Here is a 25,055-nt window from a genome sequence, read left to right on the forward strand (position 1 = left end):
GTAAAGATTCATGAATGTAACTTTTGGCATGCGTCTTTATTGTGTATGCGTGTGAGTTGTATGCTTTAGATATCAAAAATGTTACACATTTACGTAATTAGAGATTTCTCTCAACCATTATCCATACAGGGACACTGAAGACAAACATTGAAAGCCAGAAAAATTATTTTGAATTGAACTCACCAACGGTAGATTGAATTTCAGATGGTTTTTCTGAACAAAATTTAAAATAAAGTACAATAAGTACGCTGCATACTTACTCCAGACAAAACTATTTTTCATATATTTAACGAAATGTCTAACCTATATAAGTATACTTTTATATTTGTAATGTATTACTTTTGTTCTCCTGATATATGCATTAAGTATAGAGCCGGTTTCACTATTATTACAAATTTATTTGAAATTAAATTATTTCTTGTATATATTGCTTCTCATAATTACAAAAGGGAACTATAAGTATTATTAATTATATTATACTGAATGTTTAAAATATTCTCTCAAAAGGCGATTATTAATTTGGATGAACCTTACGTAATTATTTCAAAGGTGCTTACCTATGCGAGATTCGGTTTCAGTAACAATGCCTAAGAAATTGATAATACAATCAATTAACTACAGTTTACATGAATTGTTATAATAAACAAATGTTGAATAGACGTGTTTCAATAAAATTTATCAATGAATAGTTAAAGGAATACTTCTCACGATACATCTTTATCAACGTCTTATGTAAAATTTATGTAAACGTAAATTAAAATGTAATGTCTAATACATGATTTAATTTATGCAATGTTTTACATATTACTTGATATTAAAGCCCATTATACTACTTATATTTATTGTAACAAAAGCTTTAGTTTTACCAGTATACGTCACGTTTAACAAAAATACTAACAATAGTATCAATAATTATTAAAATACTAATCGTATTGAAAGACACTTACTAATTGTGGCGTCGACCTCAGAAGGTTGTTCTAAATAGGGAATAAAAGATTATGAAATCAGATTTTTGTACCAGATAGACAGAAAAACTTAAATGCATGTAGAAGCACAACTACGAGCCGCTTATCTACATACTACTTTTTTTCCACAGCGTTCAATACTTTTATGTTTTATATATATATATATATATATATATATATATATATATATATATATATATATATATATAGGGTGTTCGTGTTAAATTTTACTTTTTACATGTCCTTTTTCTCAGGAAAATCTTGATGGATTGGGAAACAGTCAACAGCTTTGGAGATCATAATGATTAACGTTGTAGCAAAGAAAAATTTAGCTGACAAAGACTGCTGCTAAATGCTTTCTGAACACTGTAAAGACTCATGACATGGACAGCTACAATGGAGACTATTAAGCGGTGGCAAGTAGGAAGGGACACAGAAAGTATTCTGACTGCATTCGCACACCGGAGTACATGCAACAACTGTAGTACGGTGGAAGAACTGAGCAAGGGAATCTGGGTTTTGGCGAGAGAGATTAATGTAGGGATCGCCACTGTGAAGTTGGCTCTGAATGAGGACTTTTGCTACGACTCGTGCATGAGGCGCAAGGGATAAATTCTGACAGCCAAGGCCAAAGAGAACCGCTTGATGAAAGCAAAGCAGCTCTCTAACAAGTTGAGGTATTCTGTTGAACCAGGGATGTTGTGTTTTTTTCTCATGAAAAGAACGTCTGTCTGACCAGTTGCATAACAACCAGAACAATAAGTGGCATGTCTGCAATCCACGTATCAGGAATATCAAATTACCTCAAGCTGTGATAGTATTTGGGTGCGTCCTCAGTGAGAGTGACACATGCCACCACACGTATTTAAACAGGGCCTTAGGCTCAATTCAGACACCTATGTGAAGGTGCTGGAGATTAAGGCTAATCACTTGCTGGAAGAAATTACTGCTGGAAGGCTATATGTGCTGCAGCAGGATTCGGTTTCTTGCCATTCATCCAGAAACAATCAAACGTGGTTGTCAGAAAATGTCTATGACTTCACCAGCCCCATTTCTTCTGGCCTCCTAATTCCTCTGATTGTAATCTCATAGATTACTATGGTGTGGGGCACGGTTGAGAAAGACATCAACTACTCTGTCTACAACACCAAAGCCGAGTTGTTGGTCAAAGTCAAGAGGTTCGAAGATCTTTCCAGGGACTTAATGAAGAACGCATGCGCCAAGTTCTAGAGCCGCCTTGAGTCCGTGGTAGAAGCTGGGGGTGGGTATTTTGAGTAAATTATTATCTCCTAGTCATAATCCAGTTGATGTTTTTAATTTTTTTAACTATTTTTTAGATGGGATAATTGGATAATAATATTTAACTGGTATTCATGTGAAGATTGTTTAATATTTTCAAATTTTTACTTGAAATGTATTCATAATTTCGGGGTCTATTACTGATACATTGCATAGCATTGCAGGTTAATTATGAAAATGCTGAAAATAGATGTATGAACATTGGTATAACGCTCGTCTTATGTTACATCGATGAAATCAATTAAATAATATTGCTCTTGAATGTCACACATTTATGTTTTAAATGCTAACAACGACATTTTAGTTATTATGAAAATGGGAAATTTAGAAAGTTTTAGTTTTACCAGTATACGTCATGGTTGTGAGAAACAAATTCTCCTTTCTACTCCTTTCACGATAATCCATATTTGTAACGCATATAAAGGTTAGATTATGTAAATACATTTATTTCCAACAATATTAATTCATAGAAAATAATTCGGGTTATGAAAAGAGCAATTTATTTTCACCCTTGAAGACACCATTCCCACATACAAATATTATAATGAAGAAAAAATGTGATCAATCCATTTCTATATTTATTACGTGAATAGAACATACGATGTATAGAAATGAAGTACGATAATACGATAAAAGCCACTCCACGTTGCAATCAAAACCACATCACGTTTTTAAAACAATTACTTACATTCGTTATAGATATTATGAAATAGGCCAGCAGCGTTCTCTTAACATATATGATATGTTACTGAAGCATATATATTTTCTAAAAACTTCAGAACGTCGTTAAATTAAAAAATACGTCTTTTTCTGCCGATATGCCTTATAAATATTATAAATTACTGTTTCATATACTTCACTAATAAAACAATGTACAGAATATCCACCGATGTTTAATTAAACAAGTGTGAGAAACAGTTATTGTTACTCAACAACAGATGATAATTCAAGAAACAACGCAAAAATATCGGACATCGAAATGAAACTCGTCGACAAGCAGAAGCAAAAGCTATTCTAGAATAATCTTCCACTTACCAACAGTAGATTCTACCTCAGAACGTGTTTCTACGTAATTGAAAGGATAAATACATATCTCAGTTACATCAAACAGAATAAATAATACTAATTATATTGGTTGATTCGACACTATTATCATGTTTATAAAATCGGTTTATTTCCAAATAATTTCAAAGGTTAAAATTTTTGTGTATGCTTGGTATACTTTATGTATTCTATATAAGATCACTTTATTTGTTTGATATATATACAAAAAGTTATTTAACGGATGATGTGTCCACAATGGAAAAGACGATTTAATTTCAATTTAGTAAACAAATATCTTATGAAAATAGAGATTTTTAATATTTTACGTTGATATGAGGGACTATTAGCTTACCTGTGCGAGTTACTTGTTCCGTTACAACTTCTGTAGAATTAATTAAATATGTGGTTAGATACTGTTCTATATTTTAGAGATGAGGAATTCTATACATTATTTACATTGGACGGATATGTGTCCTAATCTTGTTTGTTGTTACCACAACATTTCAGCTGATTTACTCTCCAGTCTTCATCAGGTGACCTGGTAGAATTTTGAACCCAACCCTGGGTTCTTATACCTAAGGTATTTTTGCTGATGTTGTTATTATTATTATAACAGCATATGCCCACGGCATATAGCGTAATGGTTAAGAGTGCAAACTACTATGTATTATTTGATCCTTTCATCTGCACGATTTTCACTAAGAAATAAAACTCAGATTTTTGCGTGGAATCAAGTACCCTGACCTCCTAATATGCCACAAATCCATTATTTTGGTTCCCATCCTGGAATCATTGGAAATTTGTTTTTCGTTCAATGAATTCCGGTGGCCTCCCAATATGCTACAAAACCCAGTATAGATATAGTCTATAATTTTAGGATTTTTTAAAAGATAATATACTTTTTCACACAGCAATTAAGATATATTTATTTTAAATCGCTTTTGTAGAGAAGCAACTTTATTTTCTCTACCCCCTCCCACCACACACACACGCACACACACAATAATTAGTGTGGGCGCGAAAGGTATCTGTTTCTTTTTCCTAAAACGCTGGTATAAATCTAAAAATATTTAGTCGAGGAAAATAGAGAATTAATCCATGTATTTGAGAGCAAAGAGGTAAGTAGCACTTTGTCGCTGAATTTTTACCTGTCAACAAATACAAACACGCTTTCATATATATATATATATATACCAAATATGCACAATATAAATGTCACATTCTCTACTATATATATATTTAATAACGAACCATGTGATCCACACTCTGGAAAATGTATTTCTGTAAAGTGTTGGGAGTGGGTAAAATTTCAGAGGCTTTTTTTCTGAACCAAAATAAGGGATTTGAAGCATATTAGGAGGTAGGGGTACTTGATTCCACGCAAAAAATCCGAGTTTTGTTTATTTGTTTTTTCTTAGTAAAAATCGTGCGGGTAAAAGGATCAAAGTTTACCGGCCACTAACCCAAGATTGCGAGTTCAATTCCAGGCAGTGCCTTGAATAAATAATAATAATAATAATAATAACAACATCAACAACAACAAGAACAACAACAACAACTACAGCAAAATATACCTTAGGAATGAGAACCCGGGGTTGGGTTCAAAATTCTACCAGGATACCTGATGAAGGCTGGAGAGTAAGCCAGCCGATACGTTGTGGTAACAACAAACATGATGAGGACACATATCTGTCCAATGTAAATAATGTAAATAGTGGTTAAATACTTCGAAAGATACTTCATGACAACATACAGAATTATGTGGCGATTAATAAAATGAAGCTTTACACATACATTATTTGAAATCCTTTCGACTATTGAATATTTTCCTTTGAAACTTTTACTTTTTATTATTATAATTTTCTCTCTTGCCTCCCAAAACTACTTCACCTGCCCGCGTGATAATATTTACACTTAATCTGTTTTCACCTTTAAATTTCTTTAGTCCACTTCTTGGAATAAAATGTAAATTTCTTTCATTGTAATATTTATTTCTATAAAATATTACAATTCCTTTCATTGTAATTTATTTCTATTAAATATTACAATTCCTTTCATTGTAATTTATTTCTATTAAATATTACAATTCCTTTCATTGTAACATTGGTCTTAAATGTTGGCACAGGACCAGCAGTTTCGAGGGAAGCTATGCCAGTCACGATCAAAGGCTTGGCGCATGTCTAAAAGAATAACTTTACTTTTGCTGAAATTCTCCAAAGCGAGAAATCTGTTTTAAACGAGAGATTTAAGTTCATACAGATAAAGGCTGGTAGTCTGTTTTTGATTTCTCTAATGAGGATATGCTGGTGCTGTTGAAGGTGACTTTTCACTGCGACAATGTAGATTTAGCATGAAATAGCTAAGTTTAATATAATGTCGCTTAACTGCAGAAAATTAGATATGAATGAAAAACGGATTCATCGGCATAGGATTAAGTGTTGTTGGAGTTGGCAAGTAGGATTTTTTTTTTTTAATGTAGAATACTAAGACAAGTATCAACCTTTACAGAATGCTAAAGTTGGTGGTGTGACAGTCAGAGAGAGCACGATCAATAAAACTTATGATGGTGCAATCTGACAGAAAACCACTTATCCAATATGCGTGCGTAAGTATAGTATGTGTGTACGTTTAGCCATATAATAATGCACATATTTGTGTGTGTGTGTGTGTGTGTGTGTGCACGTGCGTGTTGGGTAATTCTCCACAAAATCGATATTGGTACAATAAAGAAATTACAGATATGTGCTTCTGTTACGAAAACAATAAATTACTATTAAACTACGTGCAATATCATTGCTTCTCTGTTTTCAGAGGCCTAATTTCTTATTTAATTCAGCCTTAACTATTTTCTATCTTGTTGAAGATATTCTAAATACACACAAGAAAACAAAATGGGACAATTAAAATTTCAGATACAAACAAACGAAGACGTAATTACGCCAACAACCGCAAGTCATACATGTACGAATTAACCAAAGAAAATATAATCCGCGAAGAGAAAAGAAAAGTAAAATAATAACATAAAAATTTCGTTTTAAAAGCCAGCATTCTCAAACTTCATATTCTTCCATACACATAATACATGAATCACTTAATATGCATGATTCTAATCTTAAATATTACGAAGTATACCGAAAACAATTTTAGCTGCATGTGCTGATTCTTTGAAACAATACCAATTTGTTTCACACACGCATAATTATTGTGTTCATTTGTTTATGTATATGTATGCGTATATATTTCTGTGGATGTGCATGTACGTACGATTTTAGTGCGTGACTTATGTGTGTTTGTGTGACGAAGTCCTATGTTTTAGATTTCAAATATATTATACATTTGAATAGTAATAGATTTCAAGTTGCTATTATCCATACATAAACACTGAAGCCAAACACAAAAATCCAGTGAAATTAATTTAAATTAAACTCACCAACTGTAGATTCAATTTCAGATGGTTTTTCTGAACAAATTTTAAAATAAAATACAATAAGTAAGTCGTTTGATTATTTCGCACGAAGCTTCAAATTCTAAATTCATCTAAATTTTTATCTATATATATATACATACTTCGTGAATTTGTAATGCCCAACTCTTTACTGCGCAAATATATTTTTATGGATTGGTCAGGTGTTTATGTCTTTTATTAACTCTTCTAGAAATATTGTAAATTTATTAAAATTGGAAAACATTTTCACGTATATTACTTCTCATAAATTCTTAACGGAACTATCAACAATATGAATTACCATATTCTTAGAAAACTATTTTTAAGTTTAATGTAGTAATATATCAAAGGCGCTTACCTATGCGTGATTCAGTTTCAGTAACAATTTCTGTGAAATTAACAACGCACTCAATTAATTATAGTCTATATCAATTGTCACAAACACATGTTGAAGGATGAGTTTCAATATAATTTATGAATTATTCGAGGCGGAAATATTTATCGAATACTTTCAACTCAGTTTATCCAGTATAACTTATGTCTCGCATGAATTAATGTTTGGCATTTTATTTAAGTCCACACTAAGTTAAATTTTGTAACTAATATTTATTTTGATAAAGATAATAATATAACCTGTCATAACTAAAGTATTACTTATAATAAAATGCTTAAGAACTTTTCTCTTTGTGGAGAAGTTTCATATTAAAAGGCAAGGCACTTACCAACTGTGGCGTCGACCTGAGAAGGTTGATCTAAATATGGAATAAAAGATTATGGCATCAGACCTTTTAGACTACACATAATTAGAAAAACTGATATAGGCAGAAATTTAATTACGAACTGCTTATTATACATACTCCTCTTCTATTGTAATATTATGATATTCTTATGCAATATATATATTTTCAGTCTGATATATGTAAGGTCGTTTAAAAGACAAGTATCTGAGTTACTTATGAAACTACGCCAGTTCAAACGCGATAGACTTTAGAATTGTATCAGATGCACCAATAATTATTATTCATTAATATTTTACAGGTGTCCATGTGAAAATATGCTAAGTATTTTCAAACTGTTTCATGAAATATATAGACAATTTCGTAGACAATTGCAGACAGTGTATAACATAAACTCAGTTTCACAGAGATAATGTTGCAAATAGATGTTTTCTCACCTCTTGCAGGCTCCTCCTGTGTCACAATATCTGTGAAATTAATGAAATAATATTGCAATTGAATTTCATGGATTTCATAATTGAAAACTTAACAACGATATTTCAGTTAATTTGGAAATGAGAACATTTAGTTGTCCTAGAATACGTAACATTTGTGAGAAACAGGTTTTCCTTTGTACTGTGATCCATATTATGCATATTTTAAAAGCGTGTAGATATTGAGATATCATAGATAAATTCATTTTCCATATTATGTGACAAAAAGCTTGCGGAGGCGCAATGGCCCAGTGGTTAAGGCAGCGGACTCGCAATCGTGGTATCACGGTTTGGATTCCCAGACCGGGCGTTGTGAGTGTTTATTGAACGAAAACACCTAAAGCTCCACGAGGCTCCGGGAAGGTGGGGGTGGCGAACCCTGCCGTAGTCTTTCACCACAACATTCTCTCACTCTTTCTTCCTGTTTCTGTTGTGCCTGTATTTCAAAGGGCAAGCCTTATCACAAAATGTGTCACGCTGAACCTCCCCGAGAACTACGTTAAGGGTACACGTGTCTGTGGAGTGCTCAGCCACTTACACGTTAATTTCACGAGCAGGCTGTTCCGTTGATCAGATCAACTGGAACCCTCGTCGTCGTAACTGACGGAGTACCACGTTGACGATAAAAAGCATTTAGTTTATACAACACGTTAATCGAAAACAATGCGATCATTTTTACAAACGTTATATAAACTGAACAAAAGATCTATAACATTGAAACGCAATGAAAGCTACACCACATTTAAACAAAGCTTTTACAGTATTATTGATTATGTTAGTTCCTATAATCTCAACACTTGCTTCTTTTCTACTAACAGTAAGAAAATTATAAGTTATTGCTTCACATATTTCATGACTCAAGAACGAGAGAGAATATCCTCCAATAATTATTCAAACATATGCGGGGCACATTTATTCTTATTCTAACTAAAACAGGAAACTACAGAAAAATATATCAAGACGTTAAAATAAATCTCAGCGACAAATCTCAGCAACAAACAGAAGCAAAAATACAATAGAGAATAATTTCTCACCAACAGTAGATTCGACTTCAGAACGTGTTTCTAGGTAAAATAGAAGGGAAATATGTAATCTTATTGATTACATCATAAGACTACCAAACACTAAAATACATTGAGGCTATTTTACTGAATTTACATTTTATAATAATTTATTTTTGAAAACATTTTTATCACAAAATGTACCGGCCTCATAAATGATACGTACAATGAAATTAACTCTTTATTGTATCGGAAATTAAAAAAATTGTAAGAGGTAGATTTATGAACTAATTACATCTTATAAACAGGTAACTCGGAAAATTAAATATTTTAATAATTCTATGTATATTGTTAGCTGAATACTGTGAAATAGAATTCCGCGTTAGCTTACCTGTGCGAGTTACCTTTTCCGTAACAACTTCTGTAGAATTAACGAAATACTTGATTAATTATTTCGAAAGCTATTTAATGGATATAGCGATTAAAACAAAACAATTTAACGCATATAATATATTGTGGTTGATATTATGTATCAACCACAATACATAATTTTATGTGTGGAAATTTGTGTTTGTGTGTGTGTTATGCACGTGTATATATATATATATATATATATATATATATATATATATATATATATATATATATGAATATATATATTATTGGTTTCACTCAGGCTTGGCCTTATTCCTTGTAGGATTTATGTGGATAGCGGGTTGCTGCTTCCAATATCCTCAAATACTTATAACACTATCCTTTTTCAACCGCTTTCATTGCATGCCTATTTGGTATTTCAATCGTTTGGTTTCCTTCAAAGCTTCGTTTCATTTTCAAAACAGCGCACTTTTCGGTTCAAACTCAATACCTACACCATTTGAGAAAATCCGAACACTATGTAGAAGGCTTTCAAGCAGTTTCTCATTTTTTGCATAAATCATTGTATTATCTATAAAAAGATGATTTATCTGACCGTATTATTATTATTATTATTATTATTATTATTATTATTATTATTATTATTATCATATGTTTGTTTGTATATATAATTCTGTATGGATATTAATGCATGTATATTCGTTTTAATTTGTTTTATTGTTAGTATAGTACCGAGAATAGATTTTTCGCCACAGCGTCACAGGCTTTCTAAGATCCCTAAAATAGTCAACATTAACTTTCTTTGACAAATTTCGATTTGATATCTCTGCAAAAACATCATGAATGTTTATAAAGTTAATAAATATGAAATGTTGGTGGAATCTACACGGCATTTAGTTATTGTGAGATTATTTTGGACTCTTATGTAAGATCGTGATGAGCAGAAACAAACGTATCGGGAATAAATGAGTGGTTGCGGAAAGAATCGAACCACGTACAAAAAATATGTGTGTGCGTGTATGTATGTGTATATATATATATATATATATATATATATATATATATATATATATATATATATGAATATATATATTATTGGTTTCACTCAGGCTTGGCCTTATTCCTTGTAGGATTTATGTGGATAGCGGGTTGCTGCTTCCAATATCCTCAAATACTTATAACACTATCCTTTTTCAACCGCTTTCATTGCATGCCTATTTGGTATTTCAATCGTTGGTTTCCTTCAAAGCTTCGTTTCATTTTCAAAACAGCGCACTTTTCGGTTCAAACTCAATACCTACACCATTTGAGAAAATCCGAACACTATGTAGAAGGCTTTCAAGCAGTTTCTCATTTTTTGCATAAATCATTGTATTATCTATAAAAAGATGATTTATCTGACCGTATTATTATTATTATTATTATATTATTATTATTATTATTATTATTATTATATTATTATTATTATCATATGTTTGTTTGTATATATAATTCTGTATGGATATTAATGCATGTATATTCGTTTTAATTTGTTTTATTGTTAGTATAGTACCGAGAATAGATTTTTCGCCACAGCGTCACAGGCTTTCTAAGATCCCTAAAATAGTCAACATTAACTTTCTTTGACAAATTTCGATTTGATATCTCTGCAAAAACATCGTGAATGTTTATAAAGTTAATAAATATGAAATGTTGGTGGAATCTACACGGCATTTAGTTATTGTGAGATTATTTTGGACTCTTATGTAAGATCGTGATGAGCAGAAACAAACGTATCGGGAATAAATGAGTGGTTGCGGAAAGAATCGAACCACGTACAAAAAAATATGTGTGTGCGTGTATGTATGTGTATATATATATATATATATATATATATATGTATGTATTATGTATATAAATATACATATATATATATATATGCATATCTCCCGGCTTGTGGCTAACACAAAGAAGGTACTGTCTACAAGTATGGCGCGCTAACCTATTGTGCCGCCAATATGTCAATATTTATGTGTGTGTGCGCGCGCGTGCGTGAGTGTGTGTGTGTGTGTACGCGCGCGCGTGTGTGTGTATACACACATACACTCAGAAGTGTGATTTCCTTTCTTTTTCGTTTAGCTATTGTATTAGATTTGATAAAGGTGTCTGGACCATGTTTCGTAAGACCGCTGACACTGATAGAGTAGTTGCGGTTATTGTTCTTTTTGCCGCGTATAAATTCTAAGAGAGTGAAATTTTGATGTAAAATGGTAGATGTAGTAATGTGTATATGTACTCATTGTCAAATGCGTTGGGAATATCTGAGTGGCTATGGAAAGAACCCAACCAGCTCAGAGAAGTAGTCGTTACATATGAAGCAGTAGATTAATATGAGATATTTATATGCAAATCAAATATTGGTGAGGTTTGTTAAGCGATATCATGCCAATCAGACTGACTTCCTTTCTTTAGATTTGATCTAAGACATATTTGTATGTGTGGCAACTGCACCATCTCGCATGTGGGTTCAGGACTAAATAATCTGAGCAGAAATTGAAGAGCGTTTGTAGTTCTTTCGATATCGAATAAATTATAGCCAGCCATGAAGAAAAAAGCCGGTCTTTCAGATAATGGTCCACTCAAAATTACCTATTAACCACCAAATATCTTTAAACTTTAAATTTGAAATGACACAAAGATTTTAGTGCATTTTCATATACTAAACGTTCGTTAGTGCTGACAGAGATAACATTTCCATGTTCTCATTCAATGTTTTGAGATGTCTACTTATAGCTACATAGTGAGTCTGGCATGTGGTAAGTTTAATATAATGACGCATGGCTACATAGCGTTAGATTTGAATGAAGAATGGTATCATCGGTACAGGACTGAATGTTTGGGGGATTAAGGACACGAAAATTGTTTAATCTCAGAAGATAGAGTGGGACTACAGACCCACAAATTCTAGAATACTGTACTTGAAAGTTTATCGGACAGAAAGCCCTCTGACAAAAAAACACTTTGATCTGGGAGAGAATCACTTATCCAGAGGACGAGGGACGAGCGAAGCCACAGTGATCAGCAAACTTGTGAAGATATTCTTGTGCCAGACAAGGTTAATATGTGTGTACGTATGTGTTTGTGTGCATGTGCACGTGCGTTCAGTAAAATGCAGAGGTCTGCGCGCGTTTCAGTATCTGTATATATGTATTGTAATTCTGCAGAAATTATATCAATACAATGAAAAAATTCACAACGGGCTTCTGTAATGAAAACGATAAGTGACTACAAGTAATATCATTGCTTCTGTATTTTCAAGCCGTCTGTTTTAATGCACAAATGAATATAAAATATGACAATCAAAACTTCAGATGCAATCAAGCGAAAATATATTTTACATTAGCAACGGCAAGTTATACTCATACAAATTCTCCAAAAATAAATATGAAGACTAAACAAAAATCAAGATATAAAATTGCAAACATTTTGTTTTAAAAGAGAGCTTTGCCAAAATTCAAGCCATTCATTACACATTTCAACTTACTGTATAACACAAATTTAAAATATTATATATAATATCGAAATAATAATACATTAGCTCATTTACAACATTATATGCTGTTTCTTTAAAACGGCGCCAGTTTGTCTCATATATGTATCATCGTTGTGTTCATTTGTTTATGTGTGTGTGTGTATGCGTATATATTTCTGTCGGTATATAAACTATCTGCGTGAGATTTTAGTGCATGACTTCTGTGCATGCCTGTTTGACGAAGTTCTTTGTTTTAGATGTCAAATATATTACACATTTACATAGTTACAGATTTCATCTAGTTACAGATTTCATCTATTATTATCCATACACGAACACTGCAGCCAAACACAAAAAGCCAGTGGAATTAATTTGAATTGAACTCACCAACTGTAGATTCAATTTCAGATGGTTTTTCTGAACAAATTTTAAAATAAAATACAATAAGAACGTCATTTGACTATTTAACGCAAAAATTAAAATTCTAAATTCATCCCTATCTTTATCTCTGTGTGTGCGTGCTTTATTAATGAAGCAGTAAAGACATCACAAAAGCTGTTACTCAGAGTTTCACGTTCCCGTTCGTCGGACAGTTTTGGTTGAGGATGTCCGACGAACAGAAACGGGAAACTCTGAGTAACAGCTTTTGTGATGTCTCTGCAGCTTTACTAAAAAAGCATATGACACTACCTCCGTATTTGAGTACTTTTTTTCCACCTTGTTTCACATTTATGGGCTTACTCTGGTATATAAGAATATATATATTATATATATATATATATATATATATATATATATATAATATATATATATATATATATATTATATATATATATAAATATGTGCATATATATTCATATATACCAACAGTAAACAATATGAAATGCGAAAATAAATGAGTTTAATACGCAAACAACGAAAGAAACAAATGGAAAACAGAACAAGTAGCACAAAGAACGACTCTTCAACAGTTGTCTAGTTACTTCTCATTTCGATCATTAAACGACAATATGAGACTTCGAAGAGAGTTGCTCCCATGCACCAAAATATAATTTGAGATTTATGGATGGTCGAAGTTCAGAACAAAAACAGGACAGTGGAGACATACAAGGAAACCGAAGGAAAACAAACATGGAGGTTCGTTATACCAGAACGAGGGTAAAATAGCGAACGCTAGAGAAATATTTTCTTGGACAAGAGAGAGATAGGATACGTCCAGTCCTTAGGACAATCCTGAAAAGAAAGATTAACCCGTGTGGAAAAGAAATATGGACGATGGGGAGAAAAAAAGGGAGAAAAAAGGGAGAAAAAAGACGAAAGAAGGGAGAGAGAGAGAGAAACAGATAGAAAACGGTGAAGGAGAGAAAAGTATTTCGGTACTTATGGGAGCAACTGTTTTCGAAGACTCATATTGTCGTTCAATGCTCGAAATGAGGAGTAGATAGACAGCCGACAACTGATGAAGGGTTGTTCTCTGTGTTATTTGTTCTGTTTTGCATTTTTTTCTCTCGTTGTTTGCGCATTGAACTCATTTGGTTTCATATTTCATGTTGTTTACTGTAGGTGGCGTCCTGTACTCATACATGCATATATATATATTATATATATATATGCATATATATATATATATTATATATATATATATATGCATATATATATATATATATATATATATATATGCATATATATATATATGCTATATATATATATGCATATATATATATATATGCATATATATATATATGCATATTATATATATATATGCATATATATATATATATATGCATATATATATATATATGCATATATATATATATATAATATATATATATATATATATGTATATATATATATATACATACATATATACATGCATATATGTATATATATATATACATACATATATGCATGTATATATATATATATATATACATATATATATAGAGAGTATATTTATCAAAAGAAAAACAGGATGCAAAGGATTTAGCGGTACATATATATATATATATATATATATATATATATATATGCATATATATATATTATATATATATATATATGCATATATATATATATATATATATATGCATATATATATATATATATATATATATGCATATATATATATATATATATATATGCATATATATATTATATATATATATATATATGCATATATTATATATATATATATATGCAATATATATATATATATATATATATATATATATGCATATATATATATATATGCATATAATATATATATGCATAATATATATATATATATATATGCATATAATATATATATATATATATATATATATATATATATATATATATATATATATTATATATAATATATATATATATGCATGTATGTATTATATATTTACATACATACATGCATACTTTGCGTATTTGTAATGCACCACTTTTGCTACGCTAATATATTTTTATAGATTGATCAGGTTTACGTTCGTTATTAACTAGGAATATTGCAAATTTATTAGAATTCGAAGGCAATCATACGCATATTCTATCAACAATATTGCATTACCATAAACAAATGTATATATTCTCAGAAAACTATTTTTAATTTTGATGTAGTTATATCAAAGGCGCTTACCTATGCGTGATTCGGTTTCGGTAACAATTTCTGTGAAATTAACAACGCAATCAATTAAATATAGTTTACATCAATTGTTACAATAAACAAGATTTGAAGAACGAGTTCAATGTAATTTATTAATAATTCAACACGGAAATATTTATTGGATACTTTCATCGCAATTTCTTCAGGGAAACCTACAAAGCATCGTGTGAATTAAAGTAAAATATATCATTTATGAACGTTAGTTCAAATTGATACAGGTGTTGAAAGAGATAACATTTGCCTTTTCTCATTCAATATTTTGCGATGTTTATTCATAGAGGCACTGCGGGTTTAGCATGTGGTATATGATAAGTTTAATATAACGAAACCTAGCTACAGAAAGTTAGATTTGAATGAAGAATGGTATCATCGGTATAGGACTGGTTGTTCTTGGTGTTGACAAGTACGTCGCTAACTTTTAGAAGCTACGATGAAAGGACTGACCCGAACAGAGAGCAATACCAGAGTTGGGAGCCTATGAGTCAGAGAAGGTTCTATCAGTACACACAATGGTGGTGCGATTTGATAGAAAGGCACCTCTCCAGGAGAGGGGAAACAATCTAAGGCATAGCAACCAGCAAATTTATCCAGGCGTTCGTGTGCCAACCAGGGTCAATTCGTGTGTACGGTTGTATACGTGTAGATGTATTTGTGGGGGGCGTGTGTGTGTGCGTGTATGTGTGCGTAGGGTAATTTTAATACAAAATCGATATTGAATCAGTAAATTATGCATACGGGCCTTTGCAGTGAAAACGGTAACTTAGTACTAAACTACAAACAATATCATTTCCAAGCTGACTGATATATTATTTAATTCAGGCATAACATTCTATTCTATCATGTCGAAGATATTTTAAGTTGACAAATGAAGACGATATATTACAATAAAAACTTCAGTATCAAACAAGCGAAAACATATTTCACACCAGCAACAAGTCAAACTCGTACTAATTTACCATAGAAACTATAATCCATGAAGAGAAAGCAAAAAGCAAATTATAAATAAATAACGCAAACATTTTGTTTTTAAAGCTATCGTTACTGTACTTCATGCTCGCCAATACACATTTCAATATTCAATTCAAAGTGTTGCTTAATATTCTGAAATAATAGGACACTGGTGCTTTAACGACGAAATATGCTGTATCTGCAAAGCGACTAAAATACTGTTTTGTATGGGCATCGTCATTGTGTTTGTGTGTATGTATGCGTATATGTTTTTTTGTGGGCATATGAATGTGTAAGCATTTAGTGTGTGACTCGTTACGTGTATGATTGTGTGACTAAGTATTATACTTTAGATATAAAATCTATTACATATTTATCTATTTCACATTGCTATAATCCATACATGAACACTGAAGCCACACATAAGAAGCCAGTAAAACAGTTTTAAATCGAACTCACCAACTGTAGATTCAATTTCAGATGGTTTTTCTGAGCAAATTTTAAAATAAAGTATAAGTCAGTTGCTTGTTTATTTCACGCAAAAATTTAAATTTATCCAGACATTTACTATATTAAAATATTTCCTGTATTGTAATTTACTATCTTTGTTACACTAATATATTATTTTAAAGTTTTGGCAAGTTTACGGTTATTAAGTGTTCAAACTTAAGTATATTTCACATTAAAACTGGAATTCATTCCTAAGTATACTCTTCAGATATGCAAAAAGAAACTATTTACGATACGAATTACATTAGAAGGAATGTAAATATTCTTTGATAATTATTATTAACATTTATGAAATAATGTGTAGTTATTTCAAAGACGCTTACCTATTCGAGATTCAGTTTCAGTAACAATTTCTGTGAAATTAACAATGCAATCAATTAACTATAGTTTACATCAATTGCTACAAACGAGTTTCAATAAAATCTGTCGATAATTCTATACTGAAATATTTATCGGTTACTTTCATTTCGTTTCTCCAGCAAAATTTACTATGCATAACATGAATTATAGTCCGGTATTTAATATATGATACAATACACTATGACTAAAACGTTAGTTCATACTAATGTAAATTTTATTGGTAATATGTACTTTAATAAAAATAAGAATAATAATAATAACACTCATAACTAAAATACTATTTATAACAACATACAGAAAAGATTTTCTTATGGGGGGGGGGAGATCTTATTAAAAATACACTTACCAACTGTGGCATCGACCTGAGATGGTTGTTCTAAATATGGAATGAAAGAGTATGATATCAGATTTGCAGAACTTACTATGTAAAAGTGCTTATACTACTCTCTTGTTTATTTATTTTTTGTTTTTGCTTCTTGGGGTGGGGGATATTGGTCAATACTGTAATGTTCTTACGCAATATATATGTCCCAGTCTGATATATTTAGGATAACTTAGAACATATCTGCGTTGCTTATGAAAATGCGCGAGATTAAACCCTAGCGACTGTATAAATTTATCATATAGTTCAGTAGGAATTATTTTTCAGGCATTCATGTGAAGCTAATGGAATATCGAAGATAGATGTTTACTCACCTCTAGGACGCTCCTCCTGCGTCACAATATCTGTGAAATTAGTGAAATAAGATAGCAACTGAATTTCACGCATTTCAGAACTGAAAACCTAACAACGACATTTTAGCTAATTTGAAAAGAACATTAGAATATACTACTTTTACCATTATACGTAGCATTTGTGAGAAACTAGCTTTCCATCGTATTCTAATTCACATCATTTATGATTTACACACACATAGGTGTTAGAATGTACAAAATATATTCATTTTTAACGTTTGTATATCATAAAAGCATCTGGCTTACGGTAATCGAAAAGATTCTCATCATCTTTACATACGTTATACAAATAGGAAAATCACAACAAAAGCTGCACACATTCAAATGAAACTTTTAAACAGACTGGGCATAACATTATTGATCATATTAATTTCTATAAACCCACCCAACACAAGCTTTTTTCCCTACCGACTTACAATGAGAACATTATATGTTACTGTTTCAGATATTTCATGAACCAAATATTAGAGAGAATATCCTGCGATAATTAGTTAAGCATGTGCGACATAACAAATAATGAAACTAGAAAGTACACAAAACTATACGAAGACACTTAAAAGACTCTCAACGACAAACAGAAGCAAGAAATCCTTAGTGCTTAATTTCCCACTCACCAACTGTAGATTCGATTTCAGAACGTGTTTCTAGGTAAAAGAAAAGATAAATATGTAATCCTAAGACTAACTATCACTGTGTGTGTATGTATGTGTGTGTGTTTGCTTGTAATCTTTTATTTTCAATATATTAATAGAGTTATTGTAAAACGTGTATTTTTCTAATAACGCTGCTAAAAGTAACAAGTAATGAGAGCAAAACATTTTTTTTTAAACTAAAAAGGCCTCAAAATGTTAGCATATATATATATATAAATTAATAATTAAGGGCACTAGTAAGTTTTACCAGCGTGCTGCCTAGCGGTCAGCATGATCAAACCACACTTTATCACTTAAACACAAGGGTGAATGCGGGCAAATGAACAAAAACTAAAACGGTCATCGTACACATTGGTTGAGATGAATGAATTCTATAAACCTAGGTCATTATTGCTCGCTGATGAGGACAAAGTTTTATTTCCCAAAGTTCGAAATCACAGGTGATTCGAATATGTATGGCTTTCAATTTTCGATTTTTTTTCCGTTATTGGGACGTGGTTCTTAGTTTTTGTTTATGTACCTGCTTTCACCCTTGAGTTTAAGTAATAACTTGTGGCTTGGTCATTCTGACCGCTAGGTAGCACGCTGGTACTACTTCCTACTACCTTTAATTACTAATTGATAATTCATACCGTTATAGGTTTTTTACGCCTGCTAAACCACCGGTATTATTATAAATAATAATATCCTCATATATATCTATATAACATTTATTCACTTCGGTAACCTTTTTAAATTTGCTGCTTCATTAAAAACGGTCCTCGTACACATTGGTTGAGATGAATGAATTCTATAACCCAGGGTCATTATAGCTCACTGATGAAAACAAAGGGTATTTCCTAAAGTTCGAAATCACATGTGATTCGGGTATGTATGGCTTTCAATATTCGATTTTTTTCGTTATAGGGACGGGGTTCTTAGTTTGCATGTATATATATATATATATATATATTACACTCTATATAGTATGTGAGTTATACTTAATATTATAACTATGTAAGTTACACTTGAAATGAAAATTCTTTCAACAACAATCTATATAAAAAATCTAGGTGGTAAATTTACATGTTGTTAATCAAGTAACCCGGGAAGTTTGAAATTTTAAAACTTCTATATTGAGAATAAGATACATAATGCGAAAGAAAATTTCACATTGGCTTACCTGTGCGAGTTACTTTTTCTGTAACAACTTCTGTAGAATTAACGAAATATGTGATAAAACACTTCAAAAGATATTTCATGTCAGAATATATAATCATATGGCGTTTAACGAAAGAAATTTCAACGCATATATAATATGAAGTTGTCAATTATACAAATTTACATCTATGTATTTTTGTATATATATATATATATATATATATATATATATATATATATATATATATATATATATATATATATATATATATATATATATATTTATGTATAAATATATATGTATTTCACTATAATTATATAGAAAGGCACATATTAAAGTTTAGCTTCTCTTCAGTTATTATAAAAGCAATTTTACAGTAATGTGAAGGGATACTCTATACTTTTATAGAGTACAAATTTATTATTCCTAAATATTTATAGTATACACAACGGCTTTGAAGATTCAGCCAACTAAGCCATTGTTGGACAACCGACCTTGGCTCAGCTTCCCGAAATTTCGAAGGTGTTGTCAATAGTATATATAGACACATAAATATATTTATGCATATATACATATTTATCTAAAGACACTATATATATATATATATATATATATTATATGAATTTACATGAATAGATATATGTATATTTGGTAGACGGAAACTGAAAGAAGCCTGTCATATATATGTTTATACACCAATGTGTGTGAGTCTTTGTGTTTGTTCCCGCAGTCACCGCTTGACAATCGGTGTTAATATACAATCGGTGTTAGTCCCCGTAACCTAGCGGTTCGGTAAGAGGCCGATAGAATAACTACTAGGCTTCAAAAATAAGTCATGGGTTGATTTGTTCGATTAAAACCGTTCTAGGTGGTGCTCTAGCATAGCCGCAGTCATATGACTGAAACAAGTAAATGAATAAAAGAATATATATACACGTATATGTTCGTATATATTTATGCATATGTACATGTGTGTGTATGTGTGTACGTATAAGTACAAATATACACATTCATATGGATATTTATGTATAAAGATGTTAGAGATATTCATGTGTATAATCATATACATGGGTATATAAGCATGTACTTTTATATTGTTTACTTATAAACTTAGTACTGTGAACGCGTTCTTTGACCATAATGCCTTAGAACTTTTCCGAGGCACTAAAATTAATCACGGTTAACGTTCTTTTTTGATAGGTCTCGATGTATTTGCGAAAAGATTGAAAATATCAATGTCCACGAATATGAAATTAGGATGTGAATTGTTGCTTATAGCAGTTATTGTGTGGTCCCAGTTGTTATACAAAATATAGGAGCCTAAGGTGCACCGACGAATGTTTTGGGAATGACCAAATAGATGTAGAAAGCATCCAGCATCCATGTGTGTGTGTATGTGTGTATTTCATTTTTGATTTATTTAGTTTTTAAATTAGATTTCATGAATGGTCGTGGGTTATAATTTCATAGTGCCTCCGACATTTCTACAAGAGTTGTGGTTATTGCGTTTTTCTAAAGTTTCAATTCGATGTCAACCAGAAAAAACATACTGAGTATAAATTTCAGAAATGTGAAAGTATGGTGTAGTTGGTCTAGTAGTAATTGTAGGTACTGATGTGCTAGAGAAATTATAGGTGCGAGAGGAGTACTGACAAATAAATCAGGAAAACCTGAGTGGTTATGCCAAGACGCCGACCAACTTGAAGGAGTAGTAACCACATTTTTTAGCCGTAAAGTATACAGGTACACGAGATATCTATCCGCGAGTAAAATGCTAGTGAGTTTTGCTAAACGACTTCATGCCAGTTGGACTCGTTTTCGTTCATTAAATTCTGTCGAGGATATATTTGTATGTGCAATGGTTGTGCTATCCTGTATGTGAACTCAGTACTCAATAGATTTACGAGAAATTCAAAACTGCTTTTAGCTCTTTTGGTTTCAAGTAACTTCTGGCCATGAAATGTCAAGACTTTGAGATAAAGACTTTGCTATATTGAAAATGTTCCACTGGCCTTCAAATAACTTCAATTTATTTAAATTTGTAACGACACACAGATTTAGTTGTGCGTTCATAAACTAAGCGTCTGTTCTTGATTTTTCCACTGATTGTGAGCAGCATTATTGAAAAGAAAAGATTTGCATGTTCTCATTCAATATTCTGATGTCAAGGCAGCGAGCTGGCAGAAACGTTGGCACGCCGGGCGAAATGCTTAGCGATATTTCGTCTGCCGCTACGTTCTGAATCCAAATTCCGCCGAAGTCGACTTGCCTTTCATCCTTTCGGGGTCGATAAATTAAGAGTACCAGTTGCGTACTGGGGTCGATCTAATCGACTGGCCCTCTCCCTAAAAATGTCGAGCCTTATGCCTAGAGTAGAAAAGAATATTTTGATGTATCTATTCATGAAGACAGCATAGGTTTGGCATGTTGTATCTAAATAAAATATAATGACATATAGCTATGGAAAGATAGATTTAAATGAAGGATCTCTAATTCAAAATATGTGTATATATTCGTGTATGCTTCCGTGGGTATGAATGTGCGGGAGGTTTTTATGTGTGACTCGTTATTTGTATGTTTGTGGGATTAAGCGCTGTGTTTTAGATATCAAATATATTACATATTTATGTAGTTATACATTTCACACTATAATAATCTACACATGAGCACTGAAGCCAAGCTTAAAAAGCCAGTGAAATTTGAATTAAACTCACCAACTGTAGATTCAATTTCAGATGGTTTTTCTGCACAAATTTAAAAAAAAAATACAATAAGGCCGTTGCTTGATTATTCACTCAAAAGTAAAAATTCCTTATCGATATTTATTCAGATATTTAGCTATATTAAGAAAGCCTTTATGTATGTAAACCACTACCCTTGTTACGCTCATGTATTTTTTTTAAGGATCGATCAGGTTTAAGATCGTTATTAAATCTTCTACAAACACTGAAAATTTATACGAAATGGAAATCATTCTCATGTATACTCCTTCTCATAGATGCACAAGGAAACTATCAACAATATGAATTATTATAAAAGGAATGTAAATATTCTCCAAAATAATTAATATTTATGAAACTTATGTAATTATTCCAAAGGCGCTTACCTATGCGAGATTCGGTCTCAGTAATAATTTCTGTGAAATTAACAATGCATTCAATTAATAGTCTACATCAATTGTTACAATGAAGATGAGTTTCAATAAAAGTTATCAATAATTCGAAACAGAAATATTTATTGGATACTTTCGTCACAATTTCTTCAATATAACTTACTATGCATTACATTTAATTAGATTTCTGTATTCAACTTATGATAGAATATGTCTTAAAAGTTATTCCACATTAATGTAGATTGTGCTACTAACGCTTATTTTTTATAAAACCAATAGCCAAACGTATCGTTATGAATTTGTTTCACAAGATCGCTGATGTAAGATCATGTGTTTAAACAGATATTGCTATATTTCAGAATGGTCATTTTGTTCTTGCTAAATAAACACACGTCCTATATATTCGTTCTTCAATTGTTTACTATTGTTCTTATCTTATGTCCATTGTCTGGAAAAACAGAATAGACTAAACAGAACTGGAGGGGACACGTGGGATGGAGGTCGTTAAAGAGGTCACAGGTGTGTGAGGAAAGATTTCCAAACAATGGACGTAAAATAAGAACAATAATAAACAAGTGAAGAAGGAATATATACTGCGCGTGTTTATTTGTTAATGAAACAAAATTACCATCTCAAAATATAATAATAATGAAACTATAACTAATATAATATTGAATATTATAAAATATATATAATTCCTAGAGTTTTCGTGGGAAGGAAAATGCCGTTAAAAGACACTTACCAACTGTAGCGTCGACCTGAGAAGGTTGTTCTAAATATGGAATAAAATAGGACATTAGATTTTCAGACCAAATATAGATAGAAAAACTGATATATGTGGAAACTTAATTAGGAAATACTAATTTACATAATATTCTCCTAGTTTTATAGGATAAAGTGCAATATTGTAATATTCTTACGCAATATATAAGTTTACAATCTAAGTTACTTATAAAGATATGCCTGTTTAAAACACTATAGATGTAACAAACATCATATACTGCAATAGTTATTGCGCATCAATATTTTGCAGGCATTCTTGTGAAGATATGCTAAATATTTTCAAATTACTTCATGAAATATATGAATAATTTCGTAGACAAATACAGGTTGTGTATGAAACAAAAATTCAGGTTCATTTAGAGAATGTTGAAAATAGATGTTTGCTCACCTCTAGGACGCTCTTCCTGCGTCACAATATCTGTGAAATTAATGAAATAATATTGCTACTGAATTTCACGCATTTCAGAATTGAAAAGTTAACAATGATAGTTCAGCATATTTGGAAACGAGATCGTTAGAATATACTACTTTTACCATTATATGTAACATTTCAAGATACAGGTTCCCTCGTGTGTACTAATTCACATTACTAATATGTTAAACGCGTATAAGAATAAAATTATTTTAAATATTTTCATTTACGATAATGTTATGTTGTTAAAAATATTTGGTTTATACAACACTTACGATCTCATTATTTTTACATACATTATATGAATCGAACATATGATGCATAACACTGAAATGCGATAAAAGCTACGCCACATTCAAACAAAACTTTTCAACAGAGTCGGTTTAATATTACAGAAAGAGTTTACATCTGATGACGTAATGTAATAGGTATGTACTATAAGTGGTCAGTTTGGTTTACCACTAAAACTCCGGTTTGAAGTGCAACGAAGAAAAGGGAATGTTGAGGCAGCCTATTAAAGATGGCTACAAGTGGTTTGTCCTGGATTGTAAATATATATTAAAAACTGAGAATGGACAAGCAAAACATGATATTACTATAGAGCATTTAATATATAACTTGAACGTAGCGTGGAGTCGTTATAGTAAATAGGTACCTATTTACTATAACTACTCAGCACTATGTTTAGATTATAAATTAAATGCTCTAAAGTGATACCATATGATTTGCTTGTTCATTCTTTGTTTTAATATAAATCATAGATTATATTACTTTCTATTGTTCCAACAAATATAGGCTTCTTTTTTCAACCGGCTTATAACAGGAACATTATAAGTTACTATTTCATGAACCAAATTATCATTCGATATTTGATCAATTATATGTGCGGCACATTTAT

The 25,055-nt window shown here is 31.2% G+C and overlaps 1 protein-coding gene across 1 annotated transcript in view; it reads right to left on the reverse strand.

Moving 5' to 3' along the window:
* Positions 1-25,055, reverse strand: part of LOC115210729 (titin) — a 678,167-nt gene that overhangs the window by 506,106 nt on the left and 147,006 nt on the right. Inside the window, exons 57-79 of the mRNA XM_036506041.1 lie at positions 24,134-24,163; positions 23,705-23,734; positions 22,957-22,986; positions 22,565-22,594; positions 19,872-19,901; positions 18,671-18,700; positions 18,018-18,047; positions 17,668-17,697; positions 17,285-17,314; positions 16,911-16,940; positions 15,477-15,506; positions 13,238-13,267; positions 9,356-9,385; positions 8,998-9,027; positions 7,928-7,957; positions 7,476-7,505; positions 7,112-7,141; positions 6,739-6,768; positions 3,661-3,690; positions 3,300-3,329; positions 948-977; positions 558-587; positions 184-213 (exon numbers count right to left, since the gene is read on the reverse strand). Coding sequence (XP_036361934.1) covers positions 184-213; positions 558-587; positions 948-977; positions 3,300-3,329; positions 3,661-3,690; positions 6,739-6,768; positions 7,112-7,141; positions 7,476-7,505; positions 7,928-7,957; positions 8,998-9,027; positions 9,356-9,385; positions 13,238-13,267; positions 15,477-15,506; positions 16,911-16,940; positions 17,285-17,314; positions 17,668-17,697; positions 18,018-18,047; positions 18,671-18,700; positions 19,872-19,901; positions 22,565-22,594; positions 22,957-22,986; positions 23,705-23,734; positions 24,134-24,163 — 690 coding nt within the window. The remainder of the gene's footprint in view (positions 1-183; positions 214-557; positions 588-947; positions 978-3,299; positions 3,330-3,660; positions 3,691-6,738; positions 6,769-7,111; positions 7,142-7,475; positions 7,506-7,927; positions 7,958-8,997; positions 9,028-9,355; positions 9,386-13,237; positions 13,268-15,476; positions 15,507-16,910; positions 16,941-17,284; positions 17,315-17,667; positions 17,698-18,017; positions 18,048-18,670; positions 18,701-19,871; positions 19,902-22,564; positions 22,595-22,956; positions 22,987-23,704; positions 23,735-24,133; positions 24,164-25,055) is intronic.

The sequence above is a fragment of the Octopus sinensis genome, linkage group LG1 (assembly GCF_006345805.1).
Source record: "Octopus sinensis linkage group LG1, ASM634580v1, whole genome shotgun sequence".
In the NCBI taxonomy this organism is placed as follows: domain Eukaryota; kingdom Metazoa; phylum Mollusca; class Cephalopoda; order Octopoda; family Octopodidae; genus Octopus; species Octopus sinensis.